Here is a 19935-nt window from a genome sequence, read left to right on the forward strand (position 1 = left end):
AAGTGGAGTAAACTCCTATCTCCGGTGACTGGAGCCAGCAGGCAGAGAAAGCAGCTGGCAGAGAAAGCAGTCTCTCTTCGAAGACATGAAGACACAGAGGCCACCCTGGGCTCTCTGTCTCAGAGACACCATGTCCCCTCAAGACATCTCACTCCCTTGTTCTTTCTAAGCACCAAGGGCTGATGCAGCCTGCCCCCTGCACCCTTCCACCAAAGCCGGGGTGTGTGGGCACCAATGAGCTTCAGTGGCCATTTCCTTCGAAGCTGTCCCCCAGGCACTCACAATGCTGGTGGCTGAAAGACCGAGAGCAGCACCAAAGGAAGGGATCTTATTTCGGCACCAGCCTTCTGCTCTAGCGAAACCCGAGGAGACAACAGGGGCGCCCTGACACCATCCACACTCCATGTGGGCTTCAGAAACAGGAGCCCAGATCCCTGCACCAAGAAGAGAGGACAGTCTTTTCTGAGGAGGGGAGAATGGTGGGAGAGCTCTGCCCCTGCTCGTCAGGGCTGCGGCCGTCCGGAGGACAGAAATCATGGAGACTAGCCCACCCGTCTTGAGACACAAACACAGCAAAATGTCATCATGTTCAGCAGGTTCTGTGCTAAAAAATTATAACTACACAGCATTTTCTCCAGTTCTGACACCTTTTTAATAGAAATCACTGTTTTTAGGAAACAAATAGCACTTTTGTAATTTTTTTTTTTACAATGTTTCTTACCTTGATCTTAATTTAAGTAACACTAGGAAGACCTCAATCTCTTTTATTTTCCTTTTTAATTAAAAAAAAAGTTGTTTGTTGTTTTTTTCCCCCAGATACAAAGATTTTTGCCCTTGCATAAAAAAACAGTGCCCCGAACGATGACACAAGGACTCACACAGACTCACTGGACCTCACTGACACTATGATTCCTATTCTACCATGCAAGGTCTCGACTACCCTTAATTGGACTGTCAGCCTGAAAAACAGCTTCTCTATTCCTTATTTTAGTTTTTGTTACCAAAAAAGTAAAATAAACAACAAAATAAAACTTTTTTTTAAAGAAGAAAGAACAGAAACAAAAATTTAAAAAAAAAGAGAAAAGCAACGTCTCCATTCAATTCACACACACCTGGGTCGCGTGCTGCTTCGCTCAGGATCTTCTCTGCTTATAAATATAGAAAAGGGATGGAGCTTGTTTTCAAGTAAAATCACTGATCCACCTTTTTTCCTTCCTTGACACACACACCCTTCTTCCCTGCCCCGGGCAAGGGCCACCTGAGGCCTGGGTCTGCTTGTTCTTGGAGAGGGAAGGTAACCGGATCATCCACGGGACGATCATCCACGGGGACAGTGCCGATTTGCCAAAGCAGGGAAGGAGCTTGGGGAGGGGTGGGGGAGCGGAGTGCTCCGGAGAAGACCCCGGTGGCTGTTCCTGGTGTCCCATCTCTCCGTGCACTGTGCCCGCCCCAGACAATATGAAATACTGCTTATTTGATATACTTTTCCCCACCCCAGCTCCCTCCCATCCCCTCCCCATCCCTTCCTCTGGGCACTGGGGTTGGTTAAATCTCGATTTCCTCTTTTTGGTTTTATAGTAGTGAAAGTTTAGAAACAGGAAAGCCCACGCACTCTTTGGACTTGTCTTCTCTACCTAAACAAACAGCTCAGCAAATAAGGGTCTGGAACCTGCTCCCCCCCCTCGGCCCGTCCCCGCTCCCCACCCAACAAAACAAAAGCGAGCCCACGGTGGCGGTGGGGGCTGCCGCAGGCACACACTGGCGTGTAACAGGGAGAGCAAGTGTATTATCCACTTGGCGTGGTGCTGGCCCAGAGCCTCCAGCTGGCACGGTTTCATGTGGCGTGGTCCAGTCTTTGCATGTACACACAGAATAAGAAGGATCAATTGGCAAACTCTGGTGCCACCCGGCACAAGCATCTTCTCTCTCTCTGGAACCAAAGAACCAAAAGAATTCTGTACTTTCCAGAAGAAATCCGGCTTTGCTTGTCTAGAGTCTTCAGTGTTTTGCTCTCCTTGCCACTGGGATCCCGTGGCTTCTCCTAGCAGGGCTCTGTTATTTAGTCTCTTCCCCCTGGCTACAGTTCGCTGTGCAGCTCTGGGAGGAGGAGGAGGAGGGCGGGGAGGGTGCCGGCGTGGAGGTGCTGGCGTTGGCAGGGGGAGTGCAGTCCGGGCCGTTGGAGACGGCCCCCAGAGTGGCCTCAGAGTCTACAGGTTTGGAGAGGTCGATGCCGTGGATGAGGCGGATCAGCTGTTTTACCTTCTCCAGGGAGCTGTGCATCTCCTTCTGCCGGGCCAGGATGGTGTTCTTCATTTCCATGCATTTCTGCAGCCAATGAGAAGGGCAGTGGCACTGAGCCTCCGGCTCTTCTGAAAGGCCTGGCAGCCCTCTCCAGATAAAAGAATCCCTGTTGACTAGTGTGCGGCCCCTAGACCTTGTTCTGCTCCACACTGGAGTGGCTGCTGCTACCCAAGGGAAGGAGGAGGCCCAAGAGGCAAGAGAGAGAGGGCAAGTGAGTGGTTTAAAAGCCCACTACTTGACACTAGGACTTAAAACCAAACATGAACTACCACTATAATACTACAAAATAAAAGGCATTAAGGAAAAGCTCTCACAGCTGGGCTGAAGCTGGTTTGGGCAGGTCTGGGTATGCGTCTACCTTGCTAATGGCGCTGATATGCTCAGGACTGGTCTGAGCTTTACAGGGCAGACACAAGCCAGTGGTATCTGGATTCAGTTTGAGGGCCTGCTGAGGATCACTGGGTCAGCAAGATTTTAGAGGCAGGGCCTGGGGTGGGATATTTAGTGATATTTAGGAGAATCAAAGACTGTAGCCAACAGAAGGCCTTCTGCTTGGTCAGGGACTTGTAGTCTTTTGCCCTTTTGTACTTGGCCTCCCACACCTGCTGGCTTCTGTTCTAGGCAGGAAAAGCGATGTGAAACCTGCCAGCCATGGGCAGTATGATGAGGAGAGACAGCTTGACTGCCACCAAGTCCAGGGCACCACCTGGCGTCCATGAGGGCTGAGGCCACCTCACTCCAAGAAGGGGACCTACTCAATGGAAAAGAAAGCCTGCTCCTGTCAGGAGGAGCCTCTGAATCCCTGCTGCAAACACAAACCTCCTTCCCACCTGGTCAGCCAGGCTGGGTAGTATTTACTTCCAGTACTCGTCTCTAGAAAGCGCTCTTCCTCAGGCTGGTCAGATAAACCTGGAGAGGCAATCAGCAGGGCATGGAAGAGGGGGCGGGAGGAAAGAGCCATGCAGATGGACCCACTAGCTAGGGCGGCTGGGAAGAATTAGACGCGGGGGCCTGGTCTGTGTCAGGCGGCTCCACACTCCTCCCAAACACACTCAGGAGCACGCGGGGGCGCTGGCTATGCTGCTGTAGTTGCTACTCGATCTCTCCAGCCTGGAGACTGAAAATCTTCTCTCAGGTCAAAGCCAAGAGGATGTTCCAGAGCTTGGCTAAGGCACCATATACCAAATGGTCACCTGTACCTGAGGGCCAAACTCTAACTGAAAGCAAACTGCAACCACCCAAGTTAACAGTGTTAATAAGCTGAAGGAATGAATCAGCGCTTGAGAGCCACACGTACTGTTATGTACACAGAAAGTTCTGTACCTCTGTACCTATCACCGAAAGCATGAGGTTTACTTACACTTATAGAATTGCTGAGCTGCTTCACCTTCTGCTCTAGTTGTTCTCGTTCTTGTTTTAAATCTGAACTCCATTTAAGTAATTTCTGTTTTTCTTCTTCTTTTGCTGGGAAAAAAGAAAAAGGAACTTGTTTTTGACAATGAATTCTTTGAAAAGGCCACTATGTTCAGAAGGCTTGCCAAAGAAGATATCTTCCTCAAAGCTCCCCAAGCCCCACAGCCAGTGCACAGAACCTGCCCACTTAGACTTTCCCTTTTATATGTAAAGGGACGCTAAGAAAACTGTCGGTGGCTTGGGCCTGGCTTTACATAAATATCACTTCTCATTCCCCCCCTCCAAGAAAGTGCTACAACAAACTTTTTATTTCGTTCAATAAAAGCTTTTCATTTTTAACTTTACAGTTCCTTTTGAAAACAAAACAAATACTGTCTCCTAGTACTTTTTTTTTTTAAACAAAGGGAGGCTTATACAAAAGGCAGTATGGATAATTCTTTACCTGCTTTATAGGCAATATAGGAATGAACAATTGCTAAAGTTCCAGGCCATGGAATTGCTTCTTCCTTCTTCAGCATCTGAAAAGATTTTTAGAATTTTACCCTTGAGAAAGATATATAAACACACATCCACTGTGTAGTAACAAGCAACAGTGTCTGTAGCTATTGGCAGACAAAATCCAGGAAGGATTTATGGTGGCAGTGTTGCAAAACCCTGGTCTATAGTTTCTGGACTACAAAGTCCCAGTTATCAGCCTGAAAGAATGAGGGTCAATGGCAGGAAGAGCCAAGCCACCTGAGCCCTGGCTTAGAAAGAGGCTGGGAGTTGGCTAGGCATTCCCATCTTTTCATGCCTGCTACACGACCCCCAACTACTCCCAACGGTCAGAAACATCAGCACACAAGCTGCAAGTCTGCATAATGGCAGCAGCCACTGGCAGCTTAGTCCTTGACCTGACATGGGCTGCCTATCGCAATTTTAGCTTGTATGTGCCTCAAAGACAGCCTGACCAAGGAAATTAAATATCAGTTCCAAGTACTGAAGTATAATCTAGACCCCGAGTAGAAAATTATCAGAGGGTCACAAAGCAGCATCAGGAAGAGAACAGAGAGAACTGTCTCTACTACATCATGGAGACAGTAAGGATGAGGACACCAAGATTTAAAGGGGAAAACCAGAATTCCCTCAAATCAGGATTCCAAAGAACTGAGCAGGACCCCAAAGCTTGCTGAGCTACTGGGCTTATTGATTTAATATTTATACTTTTGCCTACTTCTAAAAAGGTCTCAAGACAGCTTATAATAAAAACATAAAGACATAAAGATACATGAATAGTTTAAGTAAAAAATCAGAAACTAAACAGAAAAGGGAGGGAAGAGGCTTTCTCTTTTCTTCTTTCAAATCCATGAAATATTAAGACAGTACTTTTATAGTTAGTTCTCTGATCCTGATGATGACACAGGTTAAAAGTAAAACTGTTCTTATTTGAATTAAATGATCAACTGGGCACTTTCCTTTAAGGATTTTATTTCCAGAGTTTCAACCATATGCTGAGTTTGGACCATTTTTAGAGAATGAGGCAGACAGTCTTATGGACTTTTAAGGGTAAAGGTAATGAAAAGATAAGTCATTTCAAATAGAGGGAAGCAGTTAGGGTCTCTCCACCTGCACATGAGTCACTGCCTCATGAACAGAGAACCTCTGAGAGGAGGGATGCTGTGGGGGTGAGTGCTGTGCTGTGAACAGGGCAGATGTGGCTCGGAGAACTACTGGAGAGGAAAGAGACTCAGCCATTCCCTCAGCTTAGAGGGGAAAGGAGGTCCTTCTCCTCCTCCTCTGTCCCTCGTCCTTTCTGACCCACCCACAGTACCTGGTCCTGACATCTGGGACAGATCCACATGCCCTTGGGAATCGTTTTCAGAGGAGGGTCCAAGCAGTCCAGATGATATACACGGGAACACGTGTCACACATCAGCAACTGGCCACTTTTTCTGCAAACACTGCAAAAATCCTCATGGATATCACCCTATGAAATTGAGAGGAAAGGTAAGAGAAAGGACAAAAAGGTAAAATTGGAATGTTAATGTGCACATTCTGGATACATATAAATGTTTTAGGTCACTCAGCTGTGCCCCTCCAACTCATTGCAAGAGTGTTCAAGAAAAGCAGGAATTACCAATGGTGCAAGCCTGCTCTATGGCGTTGAGGTTCCCCAGGTGGGGCCAGTATTCTTAACCTTAAAGTAGAGTTTACAAGAAACTGTAACTGTGGGGTCACCTAGGCCAAAATTAGCTTTACAGGTGATAACTCAGCATTTAAGTTTTGGTACAGTCCAACTCACAAATCATAAAGTTTAAAGACACTGAAATCCATTCATCATCATTTCCTATCATCATTGGGAAAGAAGACAGACAAGAAATGGAGGTTTTCGCTAAACTCTTTGCTTGCTCTGGGAGAAAAACTATAGTCAAAGTTCAAATGGGAAAGTATTAAGTCAGGAGCAAAGTAAACTCCTATGAGTTTTCTAACATGAAGAATTAAAAAAGCCAAACAGCTGACAGTGTTCTCTTAAAACCAGTATTTGGCATTTGCTGTTCAATGGACCGTTCTATTCCGGGAGGCTTTATTCCTCCCTGTGAAATGCTTCACCAGATAGATAAAGAAGAGCAGCCTAAGTGCACTCTGCTAGTCTCCCCCGCCTCCATCAGTGATGGTTCTGGTACTCAGGTGAGTCTGTGGGAGCCCTCCCAACAAAAGGCACCATCAGAAAAAAGCAGATCTATTTAAAATTTGGAGAGAACACATTAAAAAAAAATGAGGTATTAAAGAGGTGTTTTTCAGTAAGTCAATCCCTGGCCTGTTCTCTAAACAGGATTAACGCTGCTGATAAGGACACCAGGGAAGGGAAGACTGAAGGGTCAGGCCAGAGGTTAACTAACAAGGCAGCACCCCAGCTTGGAGTAGACCCCCGCCTTTTCACTTCCAATGTGTTGTTTTAGAATTCTAGGCTATTCTGACAGAAGGCCTAATACAGAAATTTTGCACAAGAAGCAATGATATAGAAAGCGATTCCCAGTTCTTCCTTTCTATGATATAACCCTTCAACCACGATTGCTGAAAGGAACATATCTTCCCAGACCTACTATTTCTACCCAAAAGAAAGGAAAGGAACTATCTGGCAGTATCTACATATCTAGGGTATCTGGTGGCCTAGAAAACTGGCTGCAAAAAGTTGTAAGCTACATCAAAGTGTGGATGGATGTTAATCTTTTTTAGTAAGACAATGTTACCTCTGGGCAGTCAAAAAAAAAAGATACTTAATACACGTGTAAAAATACTACATAAGAATGCAGCCTAACAGTGTAACTTCAAGGCACCGAAAGATGTAAGGTTTCATCCCTAGATTAACTGTGACTTTCTTCTTAAAATCAGGCTGAGGGTGGCTCTCCTCTAGAGACCTAGTCTTTCTTGAACCTTCGCCCCATGTTGTAAGTCTGCATCTTTAATAAGTTTATAATAATTTTATGGCTTCGGAAACTCTTTTACACGAACCACAGATAAAATTATCACTGATGAAGTAAATGAGACAAACTGGACATCTTATTCCAAATACCTATCTTATTTGTTGGGTAAAGAGTTCTGCTCACTTTCCTTTGCTCCAGAGTAAGGAGAACATCAGGAAGTGGAAGGTGGAGAGTACATAAAATAAAGGTTAAATAATTTCTTTCAAGTTCCTAAAGGAAAGAAAACTTCTATCTTATTTACATATCCTGTAGCAGCAGTTCATAATCTTTTCAGTATCAGGACCCCTTAGTAACTCTTAAAATTACTAACAACCTCAAAGTGCTTTTGCTTATGTGAGTTGTATCTATTGCTATTTATTGTACTAGAAGTTTTTAAACTTTTTTATTTTGAAATAAATAACAGAATCACAGGAAGTTACAAAAATCATGTATTGAAGAATGTTAAAATCCAAGAACACACAAGTGCACATTCAGTTAGCCCTCAGAGTGCTATCACCACTTATCATGTAGTACCTGGAAAACTCCACTGTCCTACTTTTGAGAGAATGAGAACGAAAATGGCAAAGAATATTTTGGTATTATCATGAAAATATTTTTGATTTTGTATTTTGATTGATATTATATTTTAAAATACATAAAAATATATTTTATATTTTGACCCCCTGAAAGAGTCTCAGTATCATACCCAGACCACAGATTGAGAACTACTGCCCATAGAAATGAATATAAAATGCCAAGATATGTATTTCATCCACGCAGAATTAGTTCTTTGCTTAAAGAGAGCAGAGGAAGTCCCACAGAGTTGCTGCACCAGGTCCAAAGGGTTAGGCTTTGGTGACTGACCAAATTACTACCATAAACCAAATAGTAAGTTGAATGATGGCTGACCCACGATCCTTTGCTAGGAGCTGAGGATGTATGTTTTTTGGAAACACCCTGGCTATACCAATTGCAACTTCATCATCTGCTAAACAAATTTTATAACTGTGTCAACATATCTTCCCTTCTCATGATGATAGTGGCAACAAGATACATCCTAAAGATTAGTGACCGGCTGGGTCTTATATTACCAACTCCTTCTAGATGGTTATTGATCCCCAGGAAATGCCTGCCTCTCAACTGTGATTGTTTAATTAACATTGCTGGGGCTTATGCTACCCAGCAGCAAACACAGAGCCCTGTGTGTTGATTTTAATCACTGCCACTGTTGGGACACTGTAAAAGTAGAAGTCAATTATCTTTAAAGAAAATCCATTCCACTAGGTTTAACTGAGGAAGTTCTCAACATATTTAATGGTTTTAGAAAAGCCTTCTTTTACCTTTAGATTCCTGAAAAGAACAAAGTTTCCCTTTTAAGATGAAACCTGGCAAAAGCGTTTAGTTTGTGATTTGATCTGAGTGGATCCTTTGGGTTCAGTCTCTCAAAGAAAACCATAAACCTCCTCAGCCAAAAGTCACAAAAAAGAAAAACAACATTCTTTAGGCAAGATACCCACTTGCAGACCCACAATCGTCTGTTCCCCAGCATTTGTGCATCACCTTGCAAAGGATCCCTACCAAGAAGCCATGAGCTGGCAATACCTTGGCAATGCTTCAACTGAGGAAAACGGAGATAATCTTTGGTGCAAACAAAGTTTCTGACAGGGACTCCTGGTGCTCATTAACAGGACAGGTAGAAAACCTGTGTCAATCACTAATGCCAAAAACCAATGCTGAATCTTGAGAGCAAGGCTGGGTCTGTAGCCAGTAGCTGTTGTCCAAGGAAGGAAACCTGCCTAAGAACTCTTCTATGACCCTGGTCCTCCAAAGATGACACTTCCTTTGTTGCTTCTGGAACTGTAACTCAGGATGTGCATACGGTATTCTTTTGCTCTTTAGAGAGGGGTAGACCTAATTATTAAGTACTAAGAAGCTTCAAGTTCAAGGGATTTTTACCTGAAGACGACCCTAAAGACAAGCTCTGTAATTCACAAAAGAACTGGGATGTGTACAAAATGAAACTCTTGGTTTCCCTCCTCAAACCTGCTCATCTTCCAGTAAATAGCAGCTTCATCCTTTCAGTTGTTTAGGCCAAAACCTTTGGCTATTCTCTTTTTCTCACATCCCCTTATCTAATCCTGCTGGCTCTTCAAAATATATGCAGACCCGATCAGTTTTCTCCATCTCTACTTCTGCCATTCAATCGGGCCAAGCCATCGTGAGCTCTTGCCAGGATGACTGCAACAGCCTCCTAACTGGTCTCCCTGCTCCCATCCTATCCTCCCCGCAGTCTCTTCTCTGTTGTCAGACACAGTGATCACTCTAAAATCCAAGCCAATTTTGCAAATGCCTTAAAAATAATAAATGCACAGGATAGATCATACCTTGGGGCACAAATCAAGCCTTGGTAAATTTAAGAAAATTGAAATTGTATCAAGTATCTTTTCCGACCACAACGCTATGAGACTAGATATCAATTACAGGGAAAAAACTGTAAAAAACACAAACACATGGAGACTAAACAATACACTACTAAATAACCAAGAGATCACTGAAGAAATCAAAGAGGAAATCAAAAAATACCTAGAAACAAATGACAATGAAAACACGACGACCCAAAACCTATGCGATGCAGCAAAAGCAGTTCTAAGAGGGAAGCTTATAGCAATACAATCCTACATCAAGAAACATCTCAAATAAACAACCTAACCTTACGTGTAAAGCAATTAGAGAAAGAAGAACAAAAAACCCCCAAAGTTAGCAGAAGGAAAGAAATCATAAAGATCAGATCAGAAATAAATGAAAAAGAAATGAAGAAAACAAGAGCAAAGATCAATAAAAGTAAAAGCTGGTTCTTTGAGAAGATAAACAAAATTGATAAACCATTAGCCAGACTCAAGAAAAAAAGGGAGAAGACTCAAATCAACAGAATTAGAAATGAAAAAGGAGAAGGCACAACTGACACTGCAGAAATACAAAGGATCATGAGAGATTACTACAAGCAACTCTATGCCAATAAGATGGGACAACCTGGAAGAAATGGACAAACTCTTACAAAAGTACAACCTTCCGAGACTGAACCAGGAAGAAATAGAAAATATAAACAGACCAATCACCAGCACAGAAATTGAAACTGGGATTAAAAATCTTCCAACAGACAAAAGCCCGGGACCAGATGGCTTCACAGGCGAATTCTACCAAACATTTAGAGAAGAGCTAACACCTATCCTTCGCAAACTCTTCCAAAATATAGCAGAGGGAGGAACACTCCCAAACTCATTCTACAAGGCCACCATCACCCTGATACCAAAACCAGACAATGATGTCACAAAAAAAGAAAACTACAGGCCAGTATCAGTGATGAACATAGATGCAAAAATCCTCAACAAAATACTAGCAAACAGAATCCAACGGCACGTTAAAAGGATCATACACCATGATCAAGTGGGGTTTATTCCAGGGATGCAAGGATTCTTCAATATACGCAAATCAATCAATGTGATAAACCATATTAACAAATTGAAGGATAAAAACCATATGATCATCTCAATAGATGCACAGAAAGCTTTCGACAAAATTCAACACCTATTTATGATAAAAACCCTCCAGAAAGTAGGCATAGAGGGAACTTACGTCAACATAATAAAGGCCATATATGACAAACCCACAGCCAACATCATTCTCAGTGGTGAAAAACTGAAACCGTTTCCATTAAGCTCAGGAACAAGACAAGGTTGCCCACTCTCACCAATATTATTCAACATAGTTTTGGAAGTTTTAGCCACAGCAATCAGAGAAGAAAAAGAAATAAAAGGAATACAAATTGGAAAAGAAGAAGTAAAACTGTCACTGTTTGCAAATGACATGATACTATGCACAGAGAATCCTAAAGATGCTACCAGAAAACTACTAGAGCTAATCAATGAATTTGGTAAAGGAGCAGGATACAAAATTAATGCACAGAAATCTCTGGCATTCCTATACACTAATGATGAAAAATCTGAAAGCGAAATTAAAGAAAGACTCTCATTTACCACTGCAACAAAAAGAATAAAATACCTAAGAATAAACCTACCTAAGGAGACAAAGGACCTGTATGCAGAAAACTATGAGACACTGATGAAAGAACTTAAAGATGATACAAACAGATGGAGACATATACCATGTTCTTGGACTGGAAGAATCAACATTGTGGAAATGACTATACTACCCAAAGCAATCTACAGATTCAATGCAATCCCTATCAAACTACCAATGGCATTTTTCACAGAATCAGAACAAACAATTTCACAATTTGTATGGAAACACAAAAGACCCCAAATAGCCAAAGCAATCTTGAGAAAGAAAAACGAGCTGGAGGAATCAGGCTCCCGGACTTCAGACTATACTACAAAGCTACAATAATCAAGACAGTATGGTACTGGCACCAAAACAGAAATGTAGATCAATGGAACAGGATAGAAAGCCCAGAGATAAACCCACACACATATGGTCACCTTCTCTTTGATAAAGGAGGCAAGAATATACAGTGGAGAAAAGACAGCCTCTTCAATAAGTGGTGCTGGGAAAACTGGACAGCTACATGTAAAAGAATGAAATTAGAACACTCCCTAACACCATACACAAAAATAAACTCAAAATGGATTAAAGACCTAAATGTAAGGCCAGACACTAGCAAACTCTTAGAGGAAAACATAGGCAGAACACTCTATGACATAAATCGCAGCAAGATCCTTTTTGACCCACCTCCTAGAGAAAGGAAAATAAAAACAAAAAAAAAACAAATGGGACCTGATGAAACTTAAAAGCTTTTGCACAGCAAAGGAAACCATAAACAAGATGAAAAGACAACCCTCAGAATGGGAGAAAATATTTGCAAATGAAGCAACTGACAGAGGATTAATCTCCACAATATACAAGCAGCTCATGCAGCTCATTTTCAAAAAAACAAACAACCCAATCCAAAAATGGGCAGAAGACCTAAACAGACATTTCTCCAAAGAAGATATACAGATTGCCAACAAACACATGAAAGGATACTCAACATCACTAATCATTAGAGAAATGCAAATGAAAACTACAATGAGGTATCATCTCACACCGGTCAGAATGGCCATCATCAAAAAGTCTACAAACAATAAATGCTGGAGAGGGTGTGGAGAAAAGGGAACCCTCTTGCACTGTTGGTGGGAATGTAAATTGATACAGCCACTATGGAGAACAGTATGGAGGTTCCTTAAAAAACTAAAAAGAGAACTACCATACGACCCAGCAATCCCACTACTGAGCATATACCCTGAGAAAACCGTAATTCATAAAGAGTCATGTACCACAATGTTCACTGCAGCACTATTTACAATAGCCAGGACATGGAAGCAACCTAAGTGTCGATCGACAGACGAATGGATAAAGAAGATGTGGCACATATATACAATGGAATATTACTCAGCCATAAAAAGAAATGAAATTGAGTTATTTGTAGTGAGGTGGATGGACCTAGAGTCTGTCATACAGAGTGAAGTAAGTCAGAAAGAGAAAAACAAATACCATGTGCTAACACATATATATGGACTCTAAAAAAAAAAAAAAAAAAAAAAAGGTTCTGAAGAACCTAGGGGCAGGACAGGAATAAAGATGCTGACTTGAGGACACGGGGTTGGGGAAGGATAAGCTGGGACGAAGTGAGAGAGTGTCATGGACATATATACACTACCAAATGTAAAACAGATAGCTAGTGGGAAGCAGCTGCATCTCACAGGGAGATCAGCTCGGTGCTTTGTGACCACCTAGAGGCGTGGGATAGGGAGGGTGGGAGGGAGATGCAAGAGGGAGGGGATATGGGGATATATGTATAAGTACAGCTGATTCACTTTGTTATACAGCAGAAACTAACACACCATTGTAAAGCAATTATACTCCGATAAAGATGTTAAAAAAAAATAATAAATGCAGCCAAGAACCTTCAAAGGATGCTAAAACCACTGAGTAAGTTTGCTGGGGAACTGGATATTTTTATAGACTCGACCCTATCTTCACCTAAGGAAACAGGCATCTTTACGAGTAGAGATATTTGATGGAGTCTATCTTAAGAGATGAAAGCTAATATCACCAACAATGGGACAGATGGACAACATGTGCCTCTAGTGATGCACTGAGAATCAGTGCATCATCAGGTATTTAGTGCTCCTACAAAAATGCATACCCTGAATCTATTCTTGAGGAAACAATTCATCCAAATGGAGGGACACTCTATACAGCAACTGGCCTATCTTTTAAAAAATGTCAGTGTCATGAAGGACAAAGACAGGCTGAGAAACTGTTCCAGAGTAAGGAGACTAAAGACAAAACACCATAAAAATTAATGTCAAGAGTGATCTTGGATTGGATCCTGGAGCAGAAAAAACAAAGTGCCACTAAGGCATTTATTGAGATAATTGGAGAAATCTGAAGATGGGCTGTATACTATAAAAATAATGTTTTGTCATATTAAATTTCCTCAATTTGATAACTGCATTGTGGCTACGTCAGAGAGTATCTTTGTTTTTAGGAGATATACACCGAACTATTTTGGGTGAAGATTCATGTCTTCAACTTCTTAACTAGATCAGCAAAACAAGTGTGTGGTGGTGGGAAGTAGCATATGTGGCGAAATTGTAACAATCGGTGAATCTAGGAGGAGGGTATATATTCCTTCCTTGTGTTGTTGTTCCAACTTTTCTGTAGGTTTGGAAATTTTCAAAATAAAAAGTGAAAAGTGGAAAGTAACGTCACTCCTCTACTTAAAACCCTCGAGCATCTCCCATCTCACTCAGAGTAAAAGCTACAAGGCCCTGCAAGACGGGCCCTGCCCTCTGAGGTCTCCTCTCCCACTGCTCCTGCCTGCCCACTAAGCCCTTCTTCTCTACACCATATACACTTCCTCCAACGAGCAGGGCTTCTGTACTGCTGTTCCCTCTGCGTGGAATGCTCTTCCCCGGCCCAGATACTCCAACATACTCCATTCCCACCAGAGAGGTTGTCTCTTACCACTCTTCATAAAACAGCAACCTCCTGCCATAACTCCTTATGCCCCTGATTCTGTGTCAAGTTTTTTTTCACAGCACTTATCATGACCTGACATTTAAATGTTCATTTGCTTATCACCTGCCTCTGGCTGTGCAATACAAGCTCCCTGAGGGCAGGGAGCTGGTTCTGTTCCCGGTTCTGTCCCCAGTCTCAAGAACAGTGCATGCTCAGCAGAGCAGTGCTCAGTATTTGTTGAGTGAATTCACCGCTTTGTAAGCGCTCATTTAAAAACAGAGGGCACTAGTTTGCACTCCTGCAGCCTCTGGGGGAAGGGCTACTAAGCATCTGACGCTTTTTTCAGGAGCCTGATTCTGACCAATTCTGATGAATAAAGTTGCTTTTCGGAAAAGTTGTCTTGAATTTTACTTGAAGCAGGAAACACATACTGCTAGGGGAATGTACACCTTTGTTCATTATCCCCACCCCCCCAAAACTGACGACAGACACCTGCACACCTCTCAATTATACGAGCTGACTTCCCCACCCCATCCCCCTTCCTGAGAACTCCTTCACCGCAGATAAAATCCAGACTCTGAAAACCCTGACTGAGCCTCCTAATGTGGTATTTAATATGATTCTCAAGGACATGGCAGGACCTGGGACCCCAGAGCAGAAAGCTGCCTTACGTGGCACACAGTGTCCTGTAGGGATTACTGCTGTTCCAGGGTTAGTCAAGGAGATGCAACTGGTAAGGAGACAACATACGATAACGGTTTCCCCGATTTAAGCTCTGAGAAAGAGAGTGAGCTTTTCCCAAGTTACTTACGTCTGTGGAGGTGGGGCTGGGCAGGGACACAGGCTGAACAGGTGCAGGGAAAGTGAATGTGGTCTCTGTCTTTTCATTTTCAGGGGAGTCAGGATGACTGGATGGGGGGGATGTTGGGGTTAGGGCTCCAAACCCCAGCACTGCATTGTATTTTGGAGGACGACCTATAGACCGAGAGAAGGGAACAAAAGGGAAAAAAGGGGGAGGGAAAGAAAGGGGGAAAAATGATCTTACATACCTTTGGCCAGTGTTCCTCATTGGCTAGCATGGAAAAGGAAGTGAGGTAGCAGAGAGAAGGTTAATACAACAGTCCCAAAGAGAGGAAAAGAAGCAAAGATTTAAATGTCATTCGAAACAAATGCATGAGTGTCGAAGGGAGGATAAGAGAGCCTCAGAGAATGACAGGAGATACTGGGTTATGTTAAAGGTCTTCGCCTTGGGCAGATTACGGAGACATTCCTCAACTATTACAATTTGAGATTTCTAATGGGAGAACAAGATATCAAAGCTCAACAGGAGCCAAGGCCAGGGATAAGAATTTATTTTCTTTTTCCATATCTTTTACATATTGTTTCCTAAGGTTTTTCTGCAATCGTTATTCTTATAATAATATTAATGATTCTGAGTTCCCACAAACAGATTTGCTGAGGATCTCTGCTTTTCCTCTTCTCTCCTGCCCACATTTTGGCTACTTCATTGCTTGTGAGGGTAGAGAAAGGCAAAGGGAGGAGGCAAAATTCAAGTTAACTATTCTTACCCCTTCTGGCAGAGCTAGGAAGACATATGTTCTGGGAGTAGCTGGAACCTAAGAGCTAAAAAGACCTTCTGGGCTTCACAGTGAATTTAAGTAAGTCTGGACTCAGATACCCTTCCCAGTTGATCAAAAATCGTCTCCCTGCTTTCCATCACAAACATTGCAGTGCACTACATGTCTCAGAACTGGGGTGTTCCAAAGTCTCAGGAAAAGCCCTGTCATCAGCAACAGCTACCAGAGAGAGCTGATTTGGGCAGAAGCATTTTGAATCAAACCTCATGGCTACAGAGAATCTACAAATGGGCCCTAATGGGTGTGGGAACTCCAGGTCAACCACTTTTGCCTTACGATATATCTAAGTCAGGGTCCTTGTCTTCTAAGGGCCAAAGGTCATAGCTTCTAAGCTGTAAGTGATCAAAAGTGTATGCCCAGCACACCATAGGCAAAAAAGAGCCGGAGGCGTACACAACTGCCTACGAGCACTGGTGGATGGTATGTGGGATCATGACTTTGCCGACAGTTATAATTTATATTAGAATTATGCATAAGAGTCATGATTCTGTCAGATATTACACAAACATTACCTATCTGTGTTAAACCGGCACTGTGTGCTGTACAAAGACAGATCATACTGGTTTGTCTTTTCTAGGGTATTTAGTGCTGCTAGAAGGGAAAGTGGAAGATAAATGCTCTTTGTTTACCCACAGAAGGCACGTCCTAGGCATTGTGAATGCAGGCTTTCATCCTCTGACCTTGGCAAGAGATGCCAAGGTCTTTCTGGCTCATTTAACCCCTATCCTCTCAGCAGATACTGCCCACTAGCAGGCCAATTAACTGTGGCTTCTGGCTGGGGGCTCCTTTCTGAGAACTGTGTCAGAGGTCACTAAAACAACCCAAAACAAAATAAAACAACAAAAAATAACCCATGACACTGGTTACTGTGGCCCAGGAATCAATATGAAACAATGACTTAGGGATCCCCATCTAAATATGTTTTGGCTTCTTGACGGAGGGGCTGATGAAACACTAGCGTGGGTGTGCTGTCTCTCTGAGGGGAAGAGGTGGTAAGGGTACAGTGGTAGCCCTGCCTAAGGCAGACAAAGGGTCGGGATGACCTCCTAAGCTTCCAATGGCTCTGAGATTGCTGTGCATACACAAAAATTAGCATGCTACTCCACTCACTCTGCAACCTTTCTAGCCTGGAACTGTAATTCAAGGACACATTATCATGTGGAGAAAAGGACCTTGGGATGTATTACTGACATCAAAGAACCATTTCAGAGCCTTGTTTATAAGCTCAAACTCTGAGCTATTAAGACCTATTTAGACCTGCATGGTGAAGGCAGCTGCTGCCCTGAGAGTGAGGTGGAATGCCCACCCTGGAAGGTCTGAAATTGGGGGATGGAGCTCTTTAGGAATTTCTGCTTTGGGAAGTCTGTTTTGACAGTGATGTTTTCCTCTTTAGTTGCAGGTGCTCTCTTCTCATAGATTCAAAATTCTCAGTGTGGCTACCTCTCTCCTTCCTGGAAAGTCTGCAGCTCACAGAAGCTTAAAAGTCATGCTCTGTCCTCACTGGCATCAGGACAACTCAGACACTACTAAGAACACCTTGGCAACACCAGTGCTCTGTTGTGCTCAATGATGCTAAAATGCTCCCTTTTACAGGGTGTTCTGTTCATTGTGCTATTCATCAACAGCCTGAGGGGCCTGGGGCAGAAACCCTGCAATAAGCCATTCCCCTCAGCCAGCTTTGCCAGAATCCCAGGAAGGGGAGCTTTTGATTCAGTATACAGAACTCTAATAAGAAATCTCACTCTCTTTTCCCCCCATTCTCAGAGAACAACAACAAAACTATATTCAAGGGATACAGGAGTTAGGCTCTAGGACAACGGGAGGAGGGAGGGGAAAGAAACACAACACAGAAAGCAAAAGCAACAGCAAGGGAGAGATACAAAAAAGGTACTCACCTCTCTTCCGGGTCCCAGGATGCATTGTACTGTTCAGGTACGTGACTGCACTCTTCTTACGCTTTCGGGATTGAAGAAAGAAAGGTGACTGGTTGAATAGCATGGTTACTACTAATACCAGTACAAGCCAAAGACCAAGCACAGCATGCCCATCAACATGCCGACTAGTTAGTGCTAGTCACCCAAAGGTCTCAGTGATAACTGGATTTATCATATGTATTTAGCTCTGAAAGAATATTCCAGAGAGGTCTGTCTCTGCTTCAGAAGAAAGTTGTGTTCAGATGACAGGATGAGTTAAATTTTTAAGGTAGGTTTGTACCTACTTAAACTTCAGAAAAAAACTAAGGGGAAAATAGTGAATAATAAAAATGAAATAATGTTATCAGCCAGAGAAAAATCCATCGTTTTACAAAGCTGGCCAAGTACAATCAGGGTACTGCTCTTAAGCAGGTTTTCAGATGGGAGGTGCTGAACAAGTCATAAATAAAACTGAAAACGTGAGGGAATGGCCAAGTGCTGGCCAGGAATACCTCTGGCTCAAAGACCGCGCCACTGTACACTGGATTTGCTGTTGTTCTTCTTTTTCGTTCTTGCCGCTTGCTTTGGATTTCTTGGGAAAACAAAAGGTCTGGATTAGAAGAAAGGTATGGAGAACCCCCCAAACTTAACTTCACTGTTTACTTATTGGTTTTCCCATGACAAGTTAGAAATGAGAGTAAGTCTCTTGGTTTCACTGCAGCCTCAGCAAAGGGAAGCACACTGCTGGGAGCAAATATGTAGGACCATCCACTCTCACCTCTTGGAAAGCAAGGCCATGCTGTCCTACAGTGTGGCTCTCTGTGATTGAGAGTGTAACAGTAGACAACACTTGTAAAAGTGTCCTGATTTATTTTTAGATCACTGTAATATAGGTGTGGATGAACTTTATCCACAGACCTAGATTGAGTAATCATAGTTCACCATTCTTGAGTTAAATCACTAGAACAGGTATAGCTTTGCAACTATTCTTAAGATTCCAATAATCTAGAGTGACTGAAAAATATAGACAAAGACTTGTCAGAGGGGCATTTGCTACTTTATGCTGCCAGGAAAAAAAAAAAGTTTCTCTAAGTGAACAGAAGTCACCTTAATCCAGGCAACTAGGGAGTTTCCCCAGGACAGTAGTGTGGATAAATAATGATAGGAAGGAGAGGGGCTGAACATTAGATAGAAGGAAGGTAAGTTTACTCCAAAAAAAAGAGTCCATACTGGTTGAATCATACTCTGTTTGTGTTCCAATTTTCAATTCTAACAATAAATCAAACACCATTTTCAAGAACAAAGCTCTGGGCCAGAAGCAAGGTAGCGCCATGAATATCTTCTCTTACCTTCTAGATGGTCATGTGTTACCAACCCTAGAGACACCATGAAGGCAAGTTTCTGTGCCAGAGAAACAAAAGAAGAATATACTTCAGTGTGGGTTCTCACAAAGTCAGCTGCATGTTCCTAGTTAGACTCCTAGGGAAAGCCAGCCCAGTGGCTGGTGGCTGAAAGGAAGCCGGGTTCAGGTGAACAAGGAGTGGGCACCCTCCACTCTTAGCAGCTATGGAGCCGCTCTGGAAGCTTTCTGATCTTACAGGGATCAAAAGAGAAGGACTGGGGCCTATATCTTCCACTTTCTCAATGGCAGAAATCAGTATCTTGAATGACCTAAGTTTTTTCCAGAAAAAGTCTCAAGGAGGGAAGAGGACTTCACACTGAAGAAACACACAGAGGGTTACAAACAGCCTCCCATACAACAAGCTCCAAATTCTAAGTACTTCATTTGTCATACCAGGTCAGGGGTTCTTATATTTTTACTCCCGCTGATTGGACAAAAACTCAAAGCTAAATGAGTTTTAGGAATGACAGCAGGTGGTTCTGCTTAATACTATGATTTTTCAATCAACCATGGACCTACAAATTATAGAGTGCTTTCTCTCTGACCACCACTCTCAGGGCTCCATCAGAAGCCAGACTGATCAGAACACTGTACTCCAAGGCTGGAATGTTAGATGCTTAAAAATGGAGAGAGCAGCAGATTGATTACTATTTTGCTCTTTGGTTGCATGTGGTCTGGAAAGTATGCCTTTATTTTCTGCTGTACCACTGCATGCAGCTGCTAAATATGCCAAATAATGTATCATCCATTTCTCTCAGTGATGAATAAGGAACATCATTAGTTGTTAGGAGACATAATCCTGCAGA

At 42.8% G+C, this 19935-nt stretch overlaps 1 protein-coding gene across 13 annotated transcripts in view; it reads right to left on the reverse strand.

The window, feature by feature from the left end:
• Positions 1-654: 654 nt before the first annotated feature.
• PHF21A (PHD finger protein 21A) overlaps positions 655-19935 on the reverse strand; it is a 189344-nt gene continuing 170063 nt past the window's right edge. For all 13 annotated transcript variants that reach the window (XM_061201655.1, XM_061201647.1, XM_061201657.1 and 10 more), the window contains 8 exons: positions 19077-19128; positions 18240-18319; positions 17710-17770; positions 14989-15152; positions 5525-5680; positions 4157-4232; positions 3662-3765; positions 655-2325 (listed from right to left, as the gene is read on the reverse strand). In XM_061201655.1, the coding sequence (XP_061057638.1) occupies positions 2056-2325; positions 3662-3765; positions 4157-4232; positions 5525-5680; positions 14989-15152; positions 17710-17770; positions 18240-18319; positions 19077-19128 (963 nt within the window). In that variant the 3' untranslated portion in view covers positions 655-2055. The remainder of the gene's footprint in view (positions 2326-3661; positions 3766-4156; positions 4233-5524; positions 5681-14988; positions 15153-17709; positions 17771-18239; positions 18320-19076; positions 19129-19935) is intronic.

Source organism: Eubalaena glacialis, chromosome 10, assembly GCF_028564815.1.
Source record: "Eubalaena glacialis isolate mEubGla1 chromosome 10, mEubGla1.1.hap2.+ XY, whole genome shotgun sequence".
Classification (NCBI taxonomy): Eukaryota; Metazoa; Chordata; class Mammalia; order Artiodactyla; family Balaenidae; genus Eubalaena; species Eubalaena glacialis.